Raw genomic sequence first — 18,052 nt, forward strand, 5'->3', positions numbered from 1 at the left:
GTGATGGAGTGTTCCATGATTCATTGTTTGTGCATAACACCCAGTGCTCCACGCAGAACGCGCCCTCTTTAATACCCATCACCAGGCTAGCCCATCCCCCCACCCCCTCCCCTCTAGAACCCTCAGTGTGTTTTCCAGAGTCCATCTTGACAGTATCTTTTGCAAGGTAAATATATAAGTATCCCCATCCTTCGCTTTATCTTTTCTCCTATCTTCTTCCAGGCACATTATACTTTTATACTGCTATGTTTGATAATATTTATATTCTGTTCTGGCCTTGTATTTGGACCCTCTCTATTTTCTGTGATCGTAAGGGTTGAAGACTGATCGTGGCTTACGTTCTTACAGCTATAGAGATTTTTCACTACAGAAGAAAGCTTTTGCCTGGTATACATTGCATTCTCTATGGGCCCAGTGTCATGACTTGACAGAGGATGTTCTCAGCATCAACCCAAGGTCAAATGGATACTCTTTTCTTAACACTCCATATGTTGATCAATACCAGGTTATGTTTACTTAAAAAAAAATATTTGGACCATGACTTTTTTCTCTTGGTGTTCTTAATTGCTTTCCTTTTTCTTTGTTAAAAGAAAAGACATATGCCTCAGGCCCCATAACTGAGAAGTTTAATAAAACACAAAAGAACTTTCATCTTGTTGCTCTATTCTTGCTTTGAATGTATCCATTTTTGAGGTCTTTTTGTTGGAGACCATGGACTTCCTGCCCTAATTTGGATTCACTTCTTTCTAGGTCTGCTGACAGCTAAAATGCTAGGACTTTTTTTTTTTTTTCTGATTCTTGATTTTTTTGAAACCCATGGCATTTTTATTTTTCATCCTCATTTTTCCATAGTATGTCTTCAAGTAACTTACTCAAAAGGGTGCACAACCCTGATGTTTATTGCAGCATTATTTATAATAGCCAAATTATGGAAGCAGCCCAAGTGTCCATTGATAGGTGAATGAAAAGAAGTGGTTTATAGATACAATGGAATATTACTCAGCCATAAAAAGAATGAAATCTTGCCATTTGCAATGACAAGGATGGAGCTAGAAAGCATAATGCTAAGTGAAATAAGTCAGTCAGAGATAGACAAATACCATATGATTTCACTCATATGTGGAATTTAACAAGCAAAACGAATGAGCAAAGGTAAAAAAAAAAAAAAGAGAGAAATAAACCAAGAAACAGACTCTCAGCTATAGATAACACACTGATGGTTGGGCGCCTGGGTGGCTCAGTTGGTTAAGCGACTGCCTTCGGCTCAGGTCATGATCCCAGGGTCCCGGGATCGAGTCCCATATCAGGCTCCCTGCTCAGCAGGGAGTCTGCTTCTCCCTCTGACCCTCTTCCCTCTCATGCTCTCTCTCTCTCATTCTCTCTCTCTCAAATAAATAAAATCTTTAAAAAAAAAATAGACAACACACTGATGGTCACCAGAGGGGAGGTGGGTGGGGGATGGGTGATGTAGGTGATGGGGATTAAGGAGGGCACTTGTGATGAGCACCGGGTGATGTATGGAAGTGCTGAATCACAATATTGTACACCTGAAACGAATATTACACTGTATGTCAACTGGAATTTAAATAAAAAGAAAACACCCAAAAAGCCAAAAAAATAAATAAAACACTAAAAAGGGGATACATAAGAAATAAAATTTAGGACCCTTTGATAATACCTTGAATGACAACTTGGTTGGTACACAATTGGTTTTGAAACCCTTTCCCTCAGAACTCTGAAGGAATGGACTCCTGGTCTTCTAGTGCCCAGTATTGCTGATGAGAGGCTCCCATGTTGTCCTGAACCTCACTTCTACCTTGGGTCCCCTGTGCCTATCTCTTTAGCCCATCATGCAACCAGGAAACTTACCATTTGCTCTTGACCCCTGATTTCTGAAATTCCATTACGGTGTGTCTCTGTAAAAGTTGATTCGAATCCATTCTGTTCAGTACTGACTGAGCCCCTCCAATCTCATGTTTCTCCAGTTCTAGAAAGCTCTTTCTAAAATTCTCATTGGCAACATGTTGCACAGAGATCAATCCTCTCCATGTCATCTTGACTCTTGCACTTTCTGTCTCTTTGTGTATCATATATATTTTGTTATATACACATTTTATATCTACATATAGACGTAAGTGTCCCTATCCTCACAAAACAAATAATATACAGGGCGCCTGGGTGGTTCAGTCGGTTAAGCGACTGCCTTCAGCTCAGGTCATGATCCTGGAGTCCCGGGATCGAGTCCCACATCAGGCTCCCCGCTCAGTGGGGAGTCTGCTTCTCCCTCTGACCCTCTCCCCTCTCATGCTCTCTCTCTCTCTCTAATAAATAAATAAAATCTTTAAAAAAAAACAAATAATATACATTGAATAAAAACAAAGTATATAAAATATACATTTTTAAAATTATACACATACATACATACATACATAATTTTGTCCTGGGGGAGTTCCTTGACTTTACCTTCCAATCATTTCACTGAATTATCAGTGACATAATTCTACACTTCTACATTCCAAAGAGCTCTTTACAATTCTCTGATAGTTCTTTTTATTTTTTTTATAGCATCTCATTCCCTTTTTATGGGCATTGTTTTCTTAATTTTCTTAAAGGATACTAATTAGAACCTTCAACACTTATTCACACTGGCTTCAGCTGCCGTGTGCGAATGCGTGGGTTTGTGTGTGTGGGAGGGGGTTTGTCAGTCTGCCTCTGTCTCTTGCGGGGTTGGCTTTCTCCAGGATCTGGTGAGCCTCAAGGGTAAATGAAGAGCTGCACTGTGTTTTCTAGAAGGCAAGGATGGGTGGATATGCTCGGGGATGCCTTCTCAGAATGAGAGCTCGTGCCGGTGGTTGGACCTCAGCCTTTGTTCTTTCACTTGTGGGTGAGTCAGCGGCTGGGAGAAGAGTGTAGGGAGCCAGATGGAAAAATTATAGGGTAAACTGACTTCATGATCCCCCCTCGGCTGTTTCCAGTTCTCTTTCTTGCTCCTGTCCTCCTTCACTAGCAACTCCAAGCCTGGGGCCTCCCCAGGGTTTGGCTGGGCAGACGGGCTGACTCCAGAGCCCTCCTCTCCTACGGCCTTTCTGAGTGGATTCTGGCCTGCAGCCCTCCTGCCCTGTGGGATCTGTCAACCTGCTTTCATCCTCTTTCCAGGAACTGATCAAACTATCCCCTTCTAGGTTCTACACTTCTAAGTCCTCTGTCTCAAAAAACAAAATTATATGATCACTGTTAGGGATCTCAGGACACCATCTCAAAGCAGAGCCTCATTAGGCATTTTTGATGAACGGACTTTTGAGGGTGGTCAGGTGGATGGCACAAACAAGAAGTGGGTAGAAAATGCCAGCTGTACCAAGAGTCTTTAATGGAGAGCATCTGTCTTATCAGCGGGGCAGAAAGCAATCATGAAGAAGGAGGAGAGAGAAGGAAGGACCCAGAATGTGGGCTGACCAATAAATAGGAAAAGTAAGATTCTGAGTAGGCAAAAACGCAGAAAATGGGGAGGTCGGGTCATGTTGCCTCAGCAGACTCCCTGAGTGTCCGTGGACTGTTCTGGTCGCAAGACATCAGCCCCCGTGCCCTGTGTATCAGGAGCCTCGTCGGGTCTAACTCCCCTCCAGGGAAGGGGCATCTCTTGGGATCAGAGCCTTTAAGAGGAAAGCCCTCACTCTGTCTGGCATTCGAGGCCCCCTATATCGTGGTCTTACCCTTCAAGTCCTACTCTCACTCTCTGCCCCCACGCCTTTCTGTTTCCTGTTGCTGGGTGTACGATCTCAGTGTTTCTCCACCCACCCTTCCAAAACCCTTTGCCTCCACTGGGAAGCCCATCTCTATCTTGACGAAGTCTACCCACTGCACTTGGGAAGAGGGAGGTTGCGTGTGGGGACGGTGGACAGGCAAAACCAACCACAGCTGGGAAGGACCAGGTCATGTTTTGTTTTCTTTGGTGAGATGGAAGCTCAGAGATGGAGAGATGGAGGCAGACGCCAGGTCTGTTTACACAGACCCAGGGCTTCATCTCTACCAACGGTATTACATGCTTGAAACGCCTCCTGGTGTGGCGTAGAAGGACTGTGCCCCCCTCAACCCCCCAAGCCGGTAACCTCCTCCAGGCAGAGCACATCCTGGAGAAGTAATGGCAGCTCAGGGTCCTTGTCTGTAAAGTGCCTCATCTGCTCCGTCGGCCTCAGGGGTTGTGGCAGGTCAGGTGGGATATGTCATACAAAGGCACTTGTGAACTCTATGGTGGTATTCATGGGGTTCCCAAAGGTATTACTGCACAGGAGAAAAAAATCTCTCCATGTTCCTGTACCCCAGGATCGTCTTTTGTGGCACTTGTCACATCATGCTCCAAGGTACGGTTACTTGTGTGCACGTACTTACACATTCTGGAATGTTAGCATCTGCAAAGTTGCTCAGTAAAAATAATGGACTTCCGGAAAATGGGATGAGGGAAGACCACTCAGAAAGTACAGAACTTTGTATCCAAAGCCTGAAATATTTGATAATGCATCCTAATCCCAATAAAAACACTAGCTAGCACAGTTAAATCACAAGAGCGTTTGCACCTTGCCTCATGTTGGCCAATCCTTTGTAGCTTGCTTTTCCAACCGATCTTCCTTCCTTCCTAAGTTTATTTACTTTTTTTAGTCATCTCTACACCCACATGAGGCTCAAACTCACAACCTCAAGGTCAAGAGTCACATGCTCCTCCCAACTGAGCCATCCAGGCAGCCCTATTTTATAAGATTTTTTAAAAGTCATCTCAATGCCCAACGTGGGGCTCAAACTTACATCCCTGAGAGCAAGAATTGCACACTCCACTGACTGAGCCAGCCAGGTGCCCCATTCGGGGGACCAGTCCTTCCTTTTCCAAGAGGTAGGCCATGGGTATACGACCATTTTAATCACGGTTAAAGATCTGTTCTAGACGGAGCCTTCTTCATGCATCTACTGTCTTAATGCAAGGAGAAATGTCTTCACCTGCCCTGAGCCTCTCCAGAAAGCAGTAGAAACCATCGTGGCTCCCAAGGCCGTGGAACCTGTCATACTCTCCCTGAGGTTTCAAGGTTTTTCCTGAAAGTCTATACCTACTGCTAAACATCTTCATTTTCTGTAGCTGCTCTAACAAATGACTGCTGATGTGGTGGCCTGAAACAACACAGAGCCATTCTCTTACAGTTTAGGTGCTCGGAAGTCTGAAATCAAGGTACTGACAGGGCCAGTCCCTTCTGGAAGCTCTATGAGAGAATGTTTTCTTGCCTTTTCCCGAGTCTAGAGGCTGCCTGCGTTCCCTGGCACTGGTCCCTTTCTCTGCCTTCAACACCAGCCAAGGCTGGTGGAGGTTTTTCCTATGGTGTCCCCAGGACACTCACCCTCCTGCCTCCCTCTTTTACTTATAAAGACCATTGTGATTATAGAGGGCCACCCAGGTGACCATCTCCCCATCTCAAGGTCAGCTGATTAGCAACCTTAATTCTATCAGCGACCCTAATCTCCCGTCGCCATGTCACATAACATAGATTCTGGGATGGGGATGCGGACATCTCGGGGTGAGGGGAGGGGGGCGGCATTAGTCTGCCTACCACCCTCAGGTTATTTTAATTGTGAGAAAGCTTGTCCTTGATCACTTCAAAGTGCTTACAAGCTCAGAAACTTGCCTAAGAACAAACACGGCGCCCATATTCTACTACTATCAGGTCCTCCCTAATCCTGTCTGAGGTAATTCACAGGAAAAGAACATGTGCGAGAGCAGAATGGGCTGGGGCTTAGCCCTCTGTTGGACTGTGAGCTTTCTGATGGTAGGGGTACCATCTTTCCCTTGAGTTCCCCACCACACATTCCACAGCGTGGGTGCCCCAGTAAAGAGCTCTTGAAATGAATTATTCCTAGGTAGGGACGTATTTGTACATCTAAAGCAACCCTTTGGATTAAGAATGACCCATCAACCAAGAAAAGCAGTAAGCGACAAAAAAAAAAAAAAAAAAAAAAATCTCAGGAGGGAAAACCCCGGTGTACCTTGAGCACAAAGTTGTCCTCAGCCTGGAGCTTCAGATCCACTACTGCCTTCCGAACCAACGCTTCGAAGTCGAGGTCTCTCCTCCGGGGGACGTCCAGGGCAGGAAAGAGGTCCCCAATCAGGCCCATGAACACTGGTATGTCGTCAGTCACGATCTTGGGGATGTTGAAATCTCGCAAGGAGCGCATCAGGACTTGGTCCTCGGGGCGGTCAGGGTCCCCTCGCTTCAGGGATCCAGCCACCACCAGCACAGACTTGATGGCCCGCAGGCCCCAGTCATAGTGATCCTGAGGGAAGGAGGCACAGGTCAGGCAGGACCTGCTGGGATGCAGAACGCCCTATGCCCATGCTAGTACCCATAAAATTATAGGCAGGTGACTTCTGAGGTCAAGGCGGAGGCTCAGGAAAGGACCAATGACATGGAATATCGTGGTGGTCACAGATCCCAGCTCCCGGTCTGGCTAATGCTACTTTTCAGCTGTGATGACAATGATGCAGACCCAGAGCATACAGGGGGTTGGGGGCCAGGGAAAGCAAAAAGAACCACCTCCCGACCTATCTGGCTACTTCTTGCACGTTCAGAGAGCGGAAGGGCATCCGGGAGGAAGCCACGTTAGCTCTTAGGGATGGTCGAGGCTAAGCTCACATGCTCTACACCAAGGAGGCCTTCAAACGCTCTGAGAAAAGCAATGAAGAAAAATTACCAGTAGCAACTCGTAGAAAGGCAGTGGCAAGAGTTTAAATCAAGAGGCAGGGGTGCCTGGATACAAAGTGGTAGGAAGAAAATGAGATGGATTTGAGAGAGATCCAGAGGGTGGAATGCAGAACCATTCATCCTTGATTAGATGGAAAAGAAAAATGCCTGGAAAAGAAAAACGCCAAGGATGACTCCCAGCGTTCCAGGATTAGCCAGTGAGTAAGGGAGGGTTTTGCATTCTGAAGCACAGAATGCAAGAGAAGTAGGCTGGGGTGGGGACCAGCAGGAAGATGGGCTTTAGATGCCGAGTGAGAGGAGCTTTTCTCACACTCAGGAGAGCTGTGGTATAGACCGCTGAATATACAGGTTTAGAGCTCAAAAGAGAGGTTCGGGGTGGATTTGTGGCTGTCAGCTGCTGGCCTGCAAGTCAGTGGTGGTGGGGAGCTGGCAGTTGATGCCATGAGCAAGGGGCCCAGGAAAGCATGGAGAAACAGAAGAGGTTTTTAAAGAAATCCACCTGGGACAGATTTCACGGGGCTGAGTGCGCCCGTGCTGTGGCAGCAAAGATAGTTCTAGTAAGAGGGAAGTAAGTAAGAAAGGCCTGAAGGGAGGAGAAGCTCAATGGGAACAGCCCAAGGAAGCCTGACTGGCTGTCCCTGTCACCAAGAAATTCTCCACCCAAGGCATGAACCTTGGAGGTTCTTGTTCCTGTGTGGGGACCTGCCCCAGGTAGAAGCCACATTTAAGGACAAGCAACAATGACCTCTGTGGGACTCCTTAATGCCTAACTATCTCTTCCCAACCCTTTCCCCATCCCATGGCCCTTCAGGTAGAGACAATTCCCTTCCAGGGAATTTTGTCGGCCACGGAGGTGTTTCTCATGGGAACTCGATCTATGAGGTGTTGCCAAGTAGTCTATGAAAAAAGTTCAGGGGCGCCTGGGTGGCTCAGTCGGTTAAGTGGCTGCCTTCTGCTCAGGTCATGATCCCAGAGCCCTGGGATCAAGCCCCACATCGGGCTCCCTGCTCAGTGGAGAGCCTGCTTCTCCCTCTCCCTCTGCCTGCCTCTCTGCCTACTTGTGCTCTCTCTCTCTGTCAAATAAATAAAAAAAAAATCTTAAAAAAAAAAAAAAGAAAAAAAGTTTGGGGGCCAAATAAGGTGTTTTTTTGTTTGTTTGTTTTTTAATGCTAGGCTAAGAAAAATGAACACGAATCTTTGTTGTAGAAGTGGTCAGAGCTTTTGCTATTCTTACAGACACACTGACTCTCTGTGAGAAGGCTCTAGTACATTGGCCCAGAGCTGGGCAATCACATGGGACTGGTGGTCCAGCCAAACTGGGGAGAGTACCTGTTTAGACAGCAGCTCTTTGCACAACTGGTAAAGGGTGATGAACTTTCTGGCTAATGACCGTGCTTCAGTGAATCCTTCTGCTACCAGCATGATCTCGCAGATCAGCTCAAAGTCTGGAACCACCATTGCACAAGGCCTGTGAACAGGGAGACAGAGGGCCAAGATGGTTTCCCAGCCACAGCTGAAGGGGGGCTTGGAAGACAAGCGACATTGGCTGAGATCACGGACAGACGGATCTGTGAGTATAAACCCTTAGCTCTTAGCAAGAGTTTCATCTAAGACTCCCAAGGATAAAAGGGATGAGTTGACCAAGCATAAAAGACATGAACACTCTGGTCCAAGGTGATGGATGATGGTAGCAGGCAGGGGCAGAGTTGGGGCTACAGCTCATCTTGTAACCTGGGGCCAGCGTACCTTACACAGGCACAGGTTAGTAAAGCTTTAGTAATTCATAATTTATTAGTTACTTCTGTAACAGATTAGGGGCTAAGTTTGAGGAATTAGGTCTCTCCTGGGGTCTACAATCTATTCCTCATTTTCAAAACATATCTCTCCTCCAAACGTAGACACTTGGGGCTTATTCTGTGCTTACATGCATACAAATGTAAATATCTAATGCTGAGGTCTAAAGTAAATACCCATTAACCCCATCTTGCCACAAAATGCACATATGAGGGGCACCTGAGTGGCTCAGCTGGTTAAGCGACTGACTCTTGATTTCAGTTCAGGTCATGATCTCAGCATCTGAGATGGAGCCCTGCATCAGGCTCCATGCTCAGCACGTTGTCTGCTTGGGATTCTCTCTCCCTCTCCCCCTGCCCCTCCCCCTGCTCGCATGTTCTCTAAAATGAATAAATAAAATCTTTTTAAAAATGTCATACATGAGAATACAGAGGGGAATTTTTGTCTCTCTATAAGGATTTGCTGTGGTTTTCCCCCCCTCTAGCTCTAGAAACATTTGATTTTAAAATTACTTATTTTTTTTTAAAGATTTTATTTATTTATTTGAGAGAGAGAGAATGAGAGATAGAGAGCACGAGAGGGGAGAGGGTCAGAGGGAGAAGCAGACTCCCCACTGAGCAGGGAGCCCGATGCGGGACTCGATCCCGGGACTCCAGGATCATGACCTGAGCCGAAGGCAGTCGCCTAACCAACTGAGCCACCCAGGCGCCCCTAAAATTACTTATTTTTAAAATTAATTTATTAAGTATGTAACAGGAGCCTAAGGTCATTCACATTTCCTTAACTGCATTTTCCCTACACCGATATAAAATTTTCAAAAACATATCATTCAAGAACATTTTTCCTTTAAATTATTTTACATTGTATTGAAATTCAAAGGCGCAACCAAACACTTAGATTCTCAAAATTATTTTGCAGCCTGAAATAAGGTGAAGTACGCATCCATACAACAGAATGCGTTAAGACCGTGGGAAAGAATGCTATAGGAGGAAAACTATTTAGTGGCACAGGAAAATAGTTAACAAGGCAGGATCCTCACTTATGTAGGTTCTTTTCCCAAGTTTGAAAAAAGCAACACTCTGCCCACCGGATATTGGAAGGGAGGACGCCAAAGGGTTTTAACTATCTCTGGATGATAGTATTTAGACAGGGAGAGCAAGTGTTCTAGAGTCAGACTGTTTGGGTTTGAACCCAGGTTCTGTGGCTCGCTACTTGGGCTCCTAGCTAACCACAGTAACTGGGGTACCGACCCTAGGCAATTTGCTGACCCTATTTTCTCCCTGTACAAGGGGGATACTAGTGGTACCGACCTCACAGATAGGGCTTTTGTGAAAATGAAGTATAAAAGTAGACATTTGTATTTATTGTTTTTACACATATTTTTCTCCCCCCACCCCAATCCAATTTTCTGGTATAAATGTTCCCTTTAAATTCGGGGGGTGGGGATGTAAAGAGTAATTCTGATCAGGGTGATAATCCACCTCTGTTATTGCTTGTAAACATGAGGCTCACTTAAGAAATACTTTGTGCAAACAAAGAGCCACCACTTTGGGTAACCAACAAGCTCTGGGTTACAGTGGGCACTGGCCTGGGGCTGGGGCAGGGATGCCTACACCGCACCTGTGACATAGGGATCTGCCACCGCTGGAGTGCACGGGGACCCGACTGAGGGGCGCAGTGCACAGGGAAGCTCTTCAGCGGTCTCCTGGGCTCCGTGTCCCCACAGAGCAGGGGCTCTGGGTCCCCAGATGAAGCCGATCTCTGTGTCACGGCTCCCACTGCCTCTCTGTCTTAGGTAATGGTCCAGTAGGCAGAAAATCAGAAGCCATGAGGCATCTTTTGTTGTTGGGCTGACTTCTCTTTGCTGAGACAAAGAACGGAGACTGCAGCCCCTTCTAGAAAATGCGTTTGTGTTTTCTTAACACAATAAAGAAGATTTAAAAGCATGGCAATGTCCACCGGTGGCCCAAGGTGAAGTATAAGAGGTGTTCTCATGCCTCGTTACTAGGAGCGTGATTCAGTACTGCTCTTGTTTAGAAAGCAATTTGTTAGTGTGTGTCAAGAGCCTTAAAATGCAAATATTTTCCCCCATTCTGTCGGTTGTCTTTTGGTTTTGTGGACTGTTTCTTTTGCTGTACAAAAGCTTTTTATGTTGATGAAATCCCAATAGTTCATTTTTGCCCTGGCTTCCCTTGCCTTTGGCGATGTCTCTAGGAAGAAGTTGCTGCGGCTGAGGTCGAAGAGGTTGCCGCCTGTGTTCTCCTTTAGGATGCTGATGGACTCCTGTCTCACGTTTAGGTGTTTCAACCATTTGGAGTCTATTTTTGTGTGTGGTGTAAGGAAATGGTCCAGTTTCATTCTGCATGTGGCTGTCCAATTTTCCCAACACCATTTGTTGAAGAGACTGCCTTTTTTCCATTGGACATTCTTTCCTGCTTTGTCAAAGATGAGTTCACCATAGAGTTGAGGGTCCATTTCTGGGCTCTCGATTCTGTTCCATTGATCTATGTGTCTGTTTTTGTGCCAGTACCATACTGTCTTGATGATGACAGCTTTGTCATAGAGCTCGAAGTCCGGAATTGTGATGCCGCCAGCTTTGCTCTTCTTTTTCAACATTCCTCTGGCTATTCGGGGTCTTTTCTGGTTCCAAACAAATTTTAGGATTATTTGTTCCATTTCTTTGAAAAAAGTGGATGGTATTTTGATGGGGATTGCATTGAACGTGTAGATTGCTCTAGATAACATTGACATCTTCACAATGTTTGTTCTTCCAATCCATGAGCATGGAACGTTTTTCCATTTCTTTGTGTCTTCCTCAATTTCTTTCATGAGTATTTTATAGTTATCAGATAAAGGGCTAGTATCCAAAATCTATAAAGAACTTATCAAACTCAACATCCAAAGAATAAATAATCCAATCAAGAAATGGGCAGAAGACATGAACAGACAATTTTCCAAAGAAGACATCCAAATGGCCAATGGACACACGAAAAAGTGCTCAACATCGCTCGGCATCAGGGAAATCCAAATCAAAACCTCAATGAGATACCACCTCACACCCGTCAGAATGGCTAAAATTAACAAGTCAGGAAACGACAGATATTGGCAGGGATGTGGAGAAAGGGGAACCCTCCTACACTGTTGGTGGGAATGTAAGATGCTGCAACCACTCTGGAAAACAGTATGGAGGTTCCTCAAAAAGTTGAAAAAAGAGCTACCATATGATCCAGCAATTGCACTCCTGGGTATTTACCCCAAAGATACAGATGTAGGGATCCGAAGGGGTACGTGCACCCCAATGTTTATAGCAGCAATGACCACAATAACCAAACTGTGGAAAGAGCCAAGACGTCCATCGACAGATGAATGGATAAAGAAGAGGTGGTATATATACACAATGGAATATTATGCAGCCATCAAAAGGAATGAGATCTTGCCATTTGCAACGACGTGGATGGAACTGGAGGGTGTTATGCTGAGTGAAATAAGTCAGTCAGAGAAAGACATGTATCAAAGGACCTCAGTGATATAAGGAATTCTTAATCTCAGGAAACAAACTGAGGATTGCTGGAGTGGTGGGGGGTGGGAGGGATGGGGTGGCTGGGTGACAGACATTGGGGAGGGTATGTGCTATGGTGAGCGCTGTGAATTGTGTAAGACTGTTGAATCACAGCTCTGTACCTCTGAAACAAATAATGCAATATATGTTAAGAAAATAAAAAAGAAGAAGATAGCAGGAGGGGAAGAATGAAGGGGGGTAAATCGGAGGGGGAGATGCACCATGAGAGACGATGGACTCTGAGAAACAAACTGAGGGTTCTAGAGGGGAGGGGGGTGGGGGGATGGGTCAGCCTGGTGATGGGTATTAAAGACGGCATGTTCTGCGTGGAGCACTGGGAGTTATGCACGATGAATCATGGAACACTACATCACAAACTAATGATGTAATGTATGGTGATTAACATAACAATAAAAAATTAAAAAAAAAACAGAAAAAGAAAAGAGCCTTAAAATGCACCTCCGTCTTAACTCAGTGATTCTGCTGCTGGGAAGTCAGCGAAAGAAAATAATCATGCATATAGAGAAAAGGACTTATATACAAAGATGCACATTACAGCATTATGTACACATTTCTTTTAAATATTAGAAACCGTCTTAATATTTAAATATGGGGGGCTACTTAATTACACCGTGGACCATGTGCTTGGTAGGATAAAATGTAGCCGTGATATTAGATTTCTTAAGAATATCTAATAGAAGAGATGATTTATGATAGGATTATGATAGAGTATGAAGTGGAAAAAACCAAAGCAATATGAAACTGTGTCGACCACAAATGTAGGACTTTAAAATACCCTATATAAAGGAGAACAGAATAGAATTAAGCAAGACATAATTTTACCGGTGATAGCATGAAAGGTGGTTTTATAAACTCTACTTTTTTATGTGTTCCAAATTTCTTCTAATATATATGCCATACATTTTCAGTGGAAAAAATTAGAAGCAGTTTCTCTCTCAGGCCCCTGCATGGGGCAGGGCTGACACTCACCTGAAGAGAGACTTGAGGTTCTCTGGAAGTTCCGTGCGGCCGGCGTAGCCCGGGTTCATGGTGATGAAGATTCCCACAGAAGGATCCAGGCTAATCTCCTCCCCAAGGAAGTTGAACCGCTGCTTCTTGTCTCGGATTGCATCTTGAATGCTTTTGACCTGGTGAACAAGTCGACGGAAAAGGTCTGCACCGTGTTCCAGGGGCGGAGTGATAGCTAAGGCTGGGAAGCGTGATTACGCCCGGTGCGGACACCGGCTCTGTGGCCCCTTTCATTGAAGGACAGGCGCAGTGACTGCACCCTGGACCCTCTACTGATGCTGCCCGTGCAAAGGAAATCTGGTCACCCACATCCGTATTGACAGCACAGCAGCTAAGGGGTTGGGAGTGAGCAGCAAACAGGTATCTATCCCTACTGACCACTCACCAGGCACTGTTCCGAGGGCTTCTTACGTATTAATTCATTTTCTCTCCACCAAGATCCTTCGAACCCCTTTCTTTATGATGGCCCAGAAGCACTAGGCAGTGGGGTAGTTCACCTGACCTTGCACAGCTAGTAAGTGGTCGTGTTCTGGACTTGAATCCAGGCAAGTGGATTCCAGAGCCTGGGCTCTTGGCCCCTGCATGATGGAGGGAAGACCAGGACCTAGCCCCCGGGGTTGTTCTGAGGATTAAATGAAATCAAGCCTGTAAAGAGCTTAGCATACAGAAAATGCTTAAGAACAGCCGCTGACATGGAAATTGTTAACGTGGTCCTCAGCCTGGCTCCTCAGGTTACGTCTCTAGAACAGACAGCGTGAACACAGCTTACCTCTTTAGGGATCGTGTGCCCTGCAGATGGCAAAGCAAGGCTTGGAGCCACATCCCCAAGGGCTAGGAGTGCCTTTCTAAAGAGATCAGACTTTTTCTTAAAGTAGGAACTGAAGCTGAAGCTTGACCTGATCATTCCAGATCACCCTCACAGCAGTGGGTGGAAAGACAGAAACAAAATCACCGTTTTCACACACAGCGCTTTGGAAAAGCGTGTGCAAAAAATGATCAGCGACGGGAGGGAAGACAAGAAGGGCACACTTGTTCGGCCAGGCCCCAGAATGTCTCCGAGTTATCTGGAGCTTCTTGGGGTTCCTGAAAGCAAAGCCTGAAAGCGGGGGGACCAGTGCAAGGTTTTGAATGAGCTCCAGTCACATTGGCCATGGTCAGGGTGTTTAGAATAGCCAAGGGTTCTGGGGAGACTGGGGTGCAGGTGCATGTGTAGATCTGGGGGAGAGAGGACAGACTTAAACAGAGAAGGACATGGCCAGAGCGGGAGCATTTATGAAAGAGAAAGAAAGAGAGACAGATGAACAGACTGACAGCAGGAAGTGAAAGAGAAAGACATGAAGCCGCTGGACCACCTACCACGGAGGCAGGCTCTCTCCAGTGTCAGGCTGGGCAGAACTCACTGGAACGTGGGACAGGTCTACAGTTAGGATTCCGCTCCTTTCCCCAAGTGAAGCTCTCAAGACCAAAGCATTTGAGCTCATGGCAATCAGTTTGAGACTGAAACGTCTCTTCTGCGTACAGAGTGGCAATACCCTTGTAGGGCAGGTGGTCTTCAGCTCCCCGCACATGTGGGGCTCCCGGCACAGTCCTGCACAGCACCTCCTGCCTCCCCATCACCCCGCTGCTTATGTGGGTGGTAAAGAATGGGCTCTCTCATGGAGTCTCAAACACAGGTAGGCGTAAACCGATACCAAAAGGGCCAGGGACACTCCTCACTCACGGGGGTCTATTTCTCTGCTAAAAACTCATCGCTTTGAAATGAGGCCCTAAACTCACCCGGCATAACAACAAAAGAATAACTGACATTTACCGAGCACTTGGTATGTACCAGGCGCTTCTCTGAGTATTTCGTGTGAGTTATCCCGTTAAGTCCCTTCAATAGCCGGATGAGATGGGCAGATCCTTATTTTAAAGATAGGGAAGCTGAGCCAAAGGCAGTTAAAAAGCAGTGCTACACTTATGCGAGATGCTGAGTTTAGGGAGGCAAGGCGAGGGGTATGTGGGGACCCAATGCTATTTCTGTAACTCTTCTATAAGTCTATTATCTGTTAAAAATAAAAAGTTACAAGAAAAAAAAAAAAAAGAAACTTGCCAGCTCTCTAACAGTTGGTACGCGGGCAACCCGAGTTACCAACCAGGCAATCTGGTCCCAGAGCACATGCTCTTATTAGCCGCTTCCCCAAACTGCGTTTTACCAGGACACCATGCCAGCCACGTATGGTGCCTCATCAAACATGCACCTTTCAGGGGGATTTTATTTTGCTCTGAAAATAATCATAATTTAGAGACATGTGTTTCCACAAGGTAAGAAAAGGCTCATTTGCCACTCATTAAACACACACACACACACACACACACACAGAGAGAGAGAGAGAGAGAGCGCTACGTAGAAACCAGTGTTCTCGACCGGGGGTGATTTTGCACCTGCCCTCCCCAGGGGACATCTCCAGCCATGGCTGGAGACATTTCTGTTGTCCCAAGTAGGGGGGAAATTTCTGAATTATCAGACTCAAGACATCGAAAATGCCAAAAGTTGGGAAAACCATGATCCTCAAAATTGAACATTTTACCAATAAGGAAATTGAAGGCAAGAAGATATAAGTTAATTCTGGTATTTCTGCTCATCCCCACTGCTGCACAGTGCCCCCATCAGAGCTGCAGACTGGTCCCTCCCCCTCGGCGCGCCTGTGTCCTCCACTCCTTCTGCCCTGCCTGCCGTGGGGAGGACGTGTCTCTGCAGCCCGCTAACCTGGACCAGCAGGGCCTGAGCCTGTGCATCTTGAGATGCACCCATGCTCCACAGCCCTCAAGATGTTTCCCTCACTTGCCAGTCTCCCTCTCAGCTCTGGTTCTCAAAGTTTACTGAACGTGAGAACCACATGGAAAGTTCTTTAAACAAAACAAAACAAAACAAAACAAAACAAAACAAAACAAAACAAAAAATAACCCGTGATGCCTAGGTCCTGTCCCGGACCAATGAAATCAGAATCTTTGCAGGTGGAGACTGCATCTGTGCATCACTATGGGCACTTCTACTGTGCAGCCAGGGGCGAGGAGACTGAGGAGAAGCAGCAGGTGTCTACATTTAGTGTACAAATCCCTGGGGATGGTTTGGAATGTGGATTGTGTCACAGCCGGGCTGTGGTGGGTCTGGGTCTGCGTTTCTAATAAGCTCCCAGGGGAAGCCGATGCTGCTGGCCAGTGAAGTGTCCTTGCCATTGGACCCAGCTGCCCCCTACCAATTACAGGACCCTCCACTGGCCCCCAGCCAGATGGGCTCACTTTCTCTTCCAGCCTCCACAGCCTTTCATCATCCCTCTCTTGTGGAGCTTGCTTTCTGCCTTCTGCTTTAGAGGCATGCATAGGTCTGACCTCTATTGTGGGCCGGTCCTGATTGCAGGTGATCAGTCCTGGATCCTGGACAAGCCTCGTGTGCATGTCTGACCATGTGGGGCGCCTGATGGGATCTCTTAAGAATGAGGTCTTTCCAGATGAATGGATAAAGAAGATGTGGTATACATATACAACAGAATATTATGCAGCCATCAAAAGGAATGAGATCTTGCCATTTGCAACGACGTGGATGGAACTGGAGGGTGTTATGCTGAGCGAAATAAGTCAATCAGAGAAAGACATGAATCATATGACCTCACTGATATGAGGAGTTCTTAATCTCAGGAAACAAACTGAGGGTTGCTGGGGTGGTGGGGGTGGGAGGGAGGGGGTGGCTGGGTGATAGACATTGGGGAGGGTATGTGCTATGGTGAGCGCTGTGAAGTGTGCAAGACTGTTGAATCACAGATCTGTACCTCTGAAACAAATAATACAGCGTATGTTAAAAAAAAAAAAAAAGAAGCTAGCAGGAAGGGAAGAATGAAGGGGGGGAAATTGGAGGGGGATACAAACCATGAGAGACTATGGACGCTGAAAAACAAACTGAGGGTTCTAGAGGGGAGGGGGGGTGAGGGGATGTGTTAGCCTGGTGATGGGTATTAAAGAGGGCACGTTCTGCGTGGAGCACTGGGTGTTATACGCAAACAATGAATCATGGAACACTACATCAAAAACTAACGATGTAATGTACGGTGATTAACATAATAAAAAAAAAAAAAAAAGAATGAGGTCTTTCCCTTCCAAGACTGGAAACTGGTGGGGATCATGGAGGGTTCTGCCCCTGCATCCTCCCAGCCAGGCTGGAGCTTTGTATCAGACACACTCATGAAGGCTAACGGTTATACCATCTTTCCTGCAAGTGACAGGGGTTAAGGAGGTCACCTGCTAGCTCAGGGCTGCCTGAATCCTCTCAGCTTTTTCATCTGAGCCCCTCTACCTTGCCCCTTCCATTCTAGGGAAGTGGCTCACTCTGGGGTCCAGACCTTGCCCCCAAATGCCATGTGTTACTAAAATCCTGCCTGGCTCACTTCATGCTTCTCTCTGCAAAGGCAGATTGGAGTTTGCAGGAAGTGCAACCCACTCACCACTTTGTACATCAAAAAAAAAAAGTATTTCCATGTTTTCACCTTAGACCTTAAGCTCCTCTATAAAGGGTGTTACATGGGAAGCTCCCTGTTTCTGAGACTCTAGCATGTGTTCATCACCCTGAGTCCTTGGAACACTGCTGTGGTGACCTCTCAAGGCCTTGCTAGTTGATCTGCTGCTTCTCGCTGCTTCCTGCCTTGGCCCCAGCACACCTGGCCATGGGGAAGGAAGGGACATGGCAGAAATGCCTGGCCAGGGAGAATGGAGGGAGACAAGGGGCTGGAGGGAGACGGGGGTGGACTGTGTCCTGTTGACATGCATCTCTGGACCCAAGGACTAGCAAGCTGATTGAAGCCAATGGTATTGGCAAAATTCTGGGGGAAGAAAAGAGGAAGTAGTATTTTATACTTTTTTAAAATAGCAGAGTAATTGCTCTTGCAATTGCCACACTTTT

General features: G+C 46.3%; 1 protein-coding gene across 1 annotated transcript in view; it reads right to left on the reverse strand.

The window, feature by feature from the left end:
• Window positions 1-18,052, reverse strand: part of DNAH9 (dynein axonemal heavy chain 9) — a 371,410-nt gene that overhangs the window by 225,672 nt on the left and 127,686 nt on the right. Inside the window, exons 29-31 of the mRNA XM_088027042.1 lie at window positions 13,081-13,238; window positions 8,067-8,205; window positions 6,022-6,309 (exon numbers count right to left, since the gene is read on the reverse strand). Of these exons, the coding sequence (XP_087883168.1) occupies window positions 6,022-6,309; window positions 8,067-8,205; window positions 13,081-13,238 (585 nt within the window). The remainder of the gene's footprint in view (window positions 1-6,021; window positions 6,310-8,066; window positions 8,206-13,080; window positions 13,239-18,052) is intronic.

The sequence above is a fragment of the Eumetopias jubatus genome, unplaced genomic scaffold, assembly GCF_037043125.1.
Source record: "Eumetopias jubatus isolate StellerSeaLion01/CBP00866 unplaced genomic scaffold, mEumJub1_p1.0 scaffold_10, whole genome shotgun sequence".
NCBI classification, from domain to species: Eukaryota; Metazoa; Chordata; class Mammalia; order Carnivora; family Otariidae; genus Eumetopias; species Eumetopias jubatus.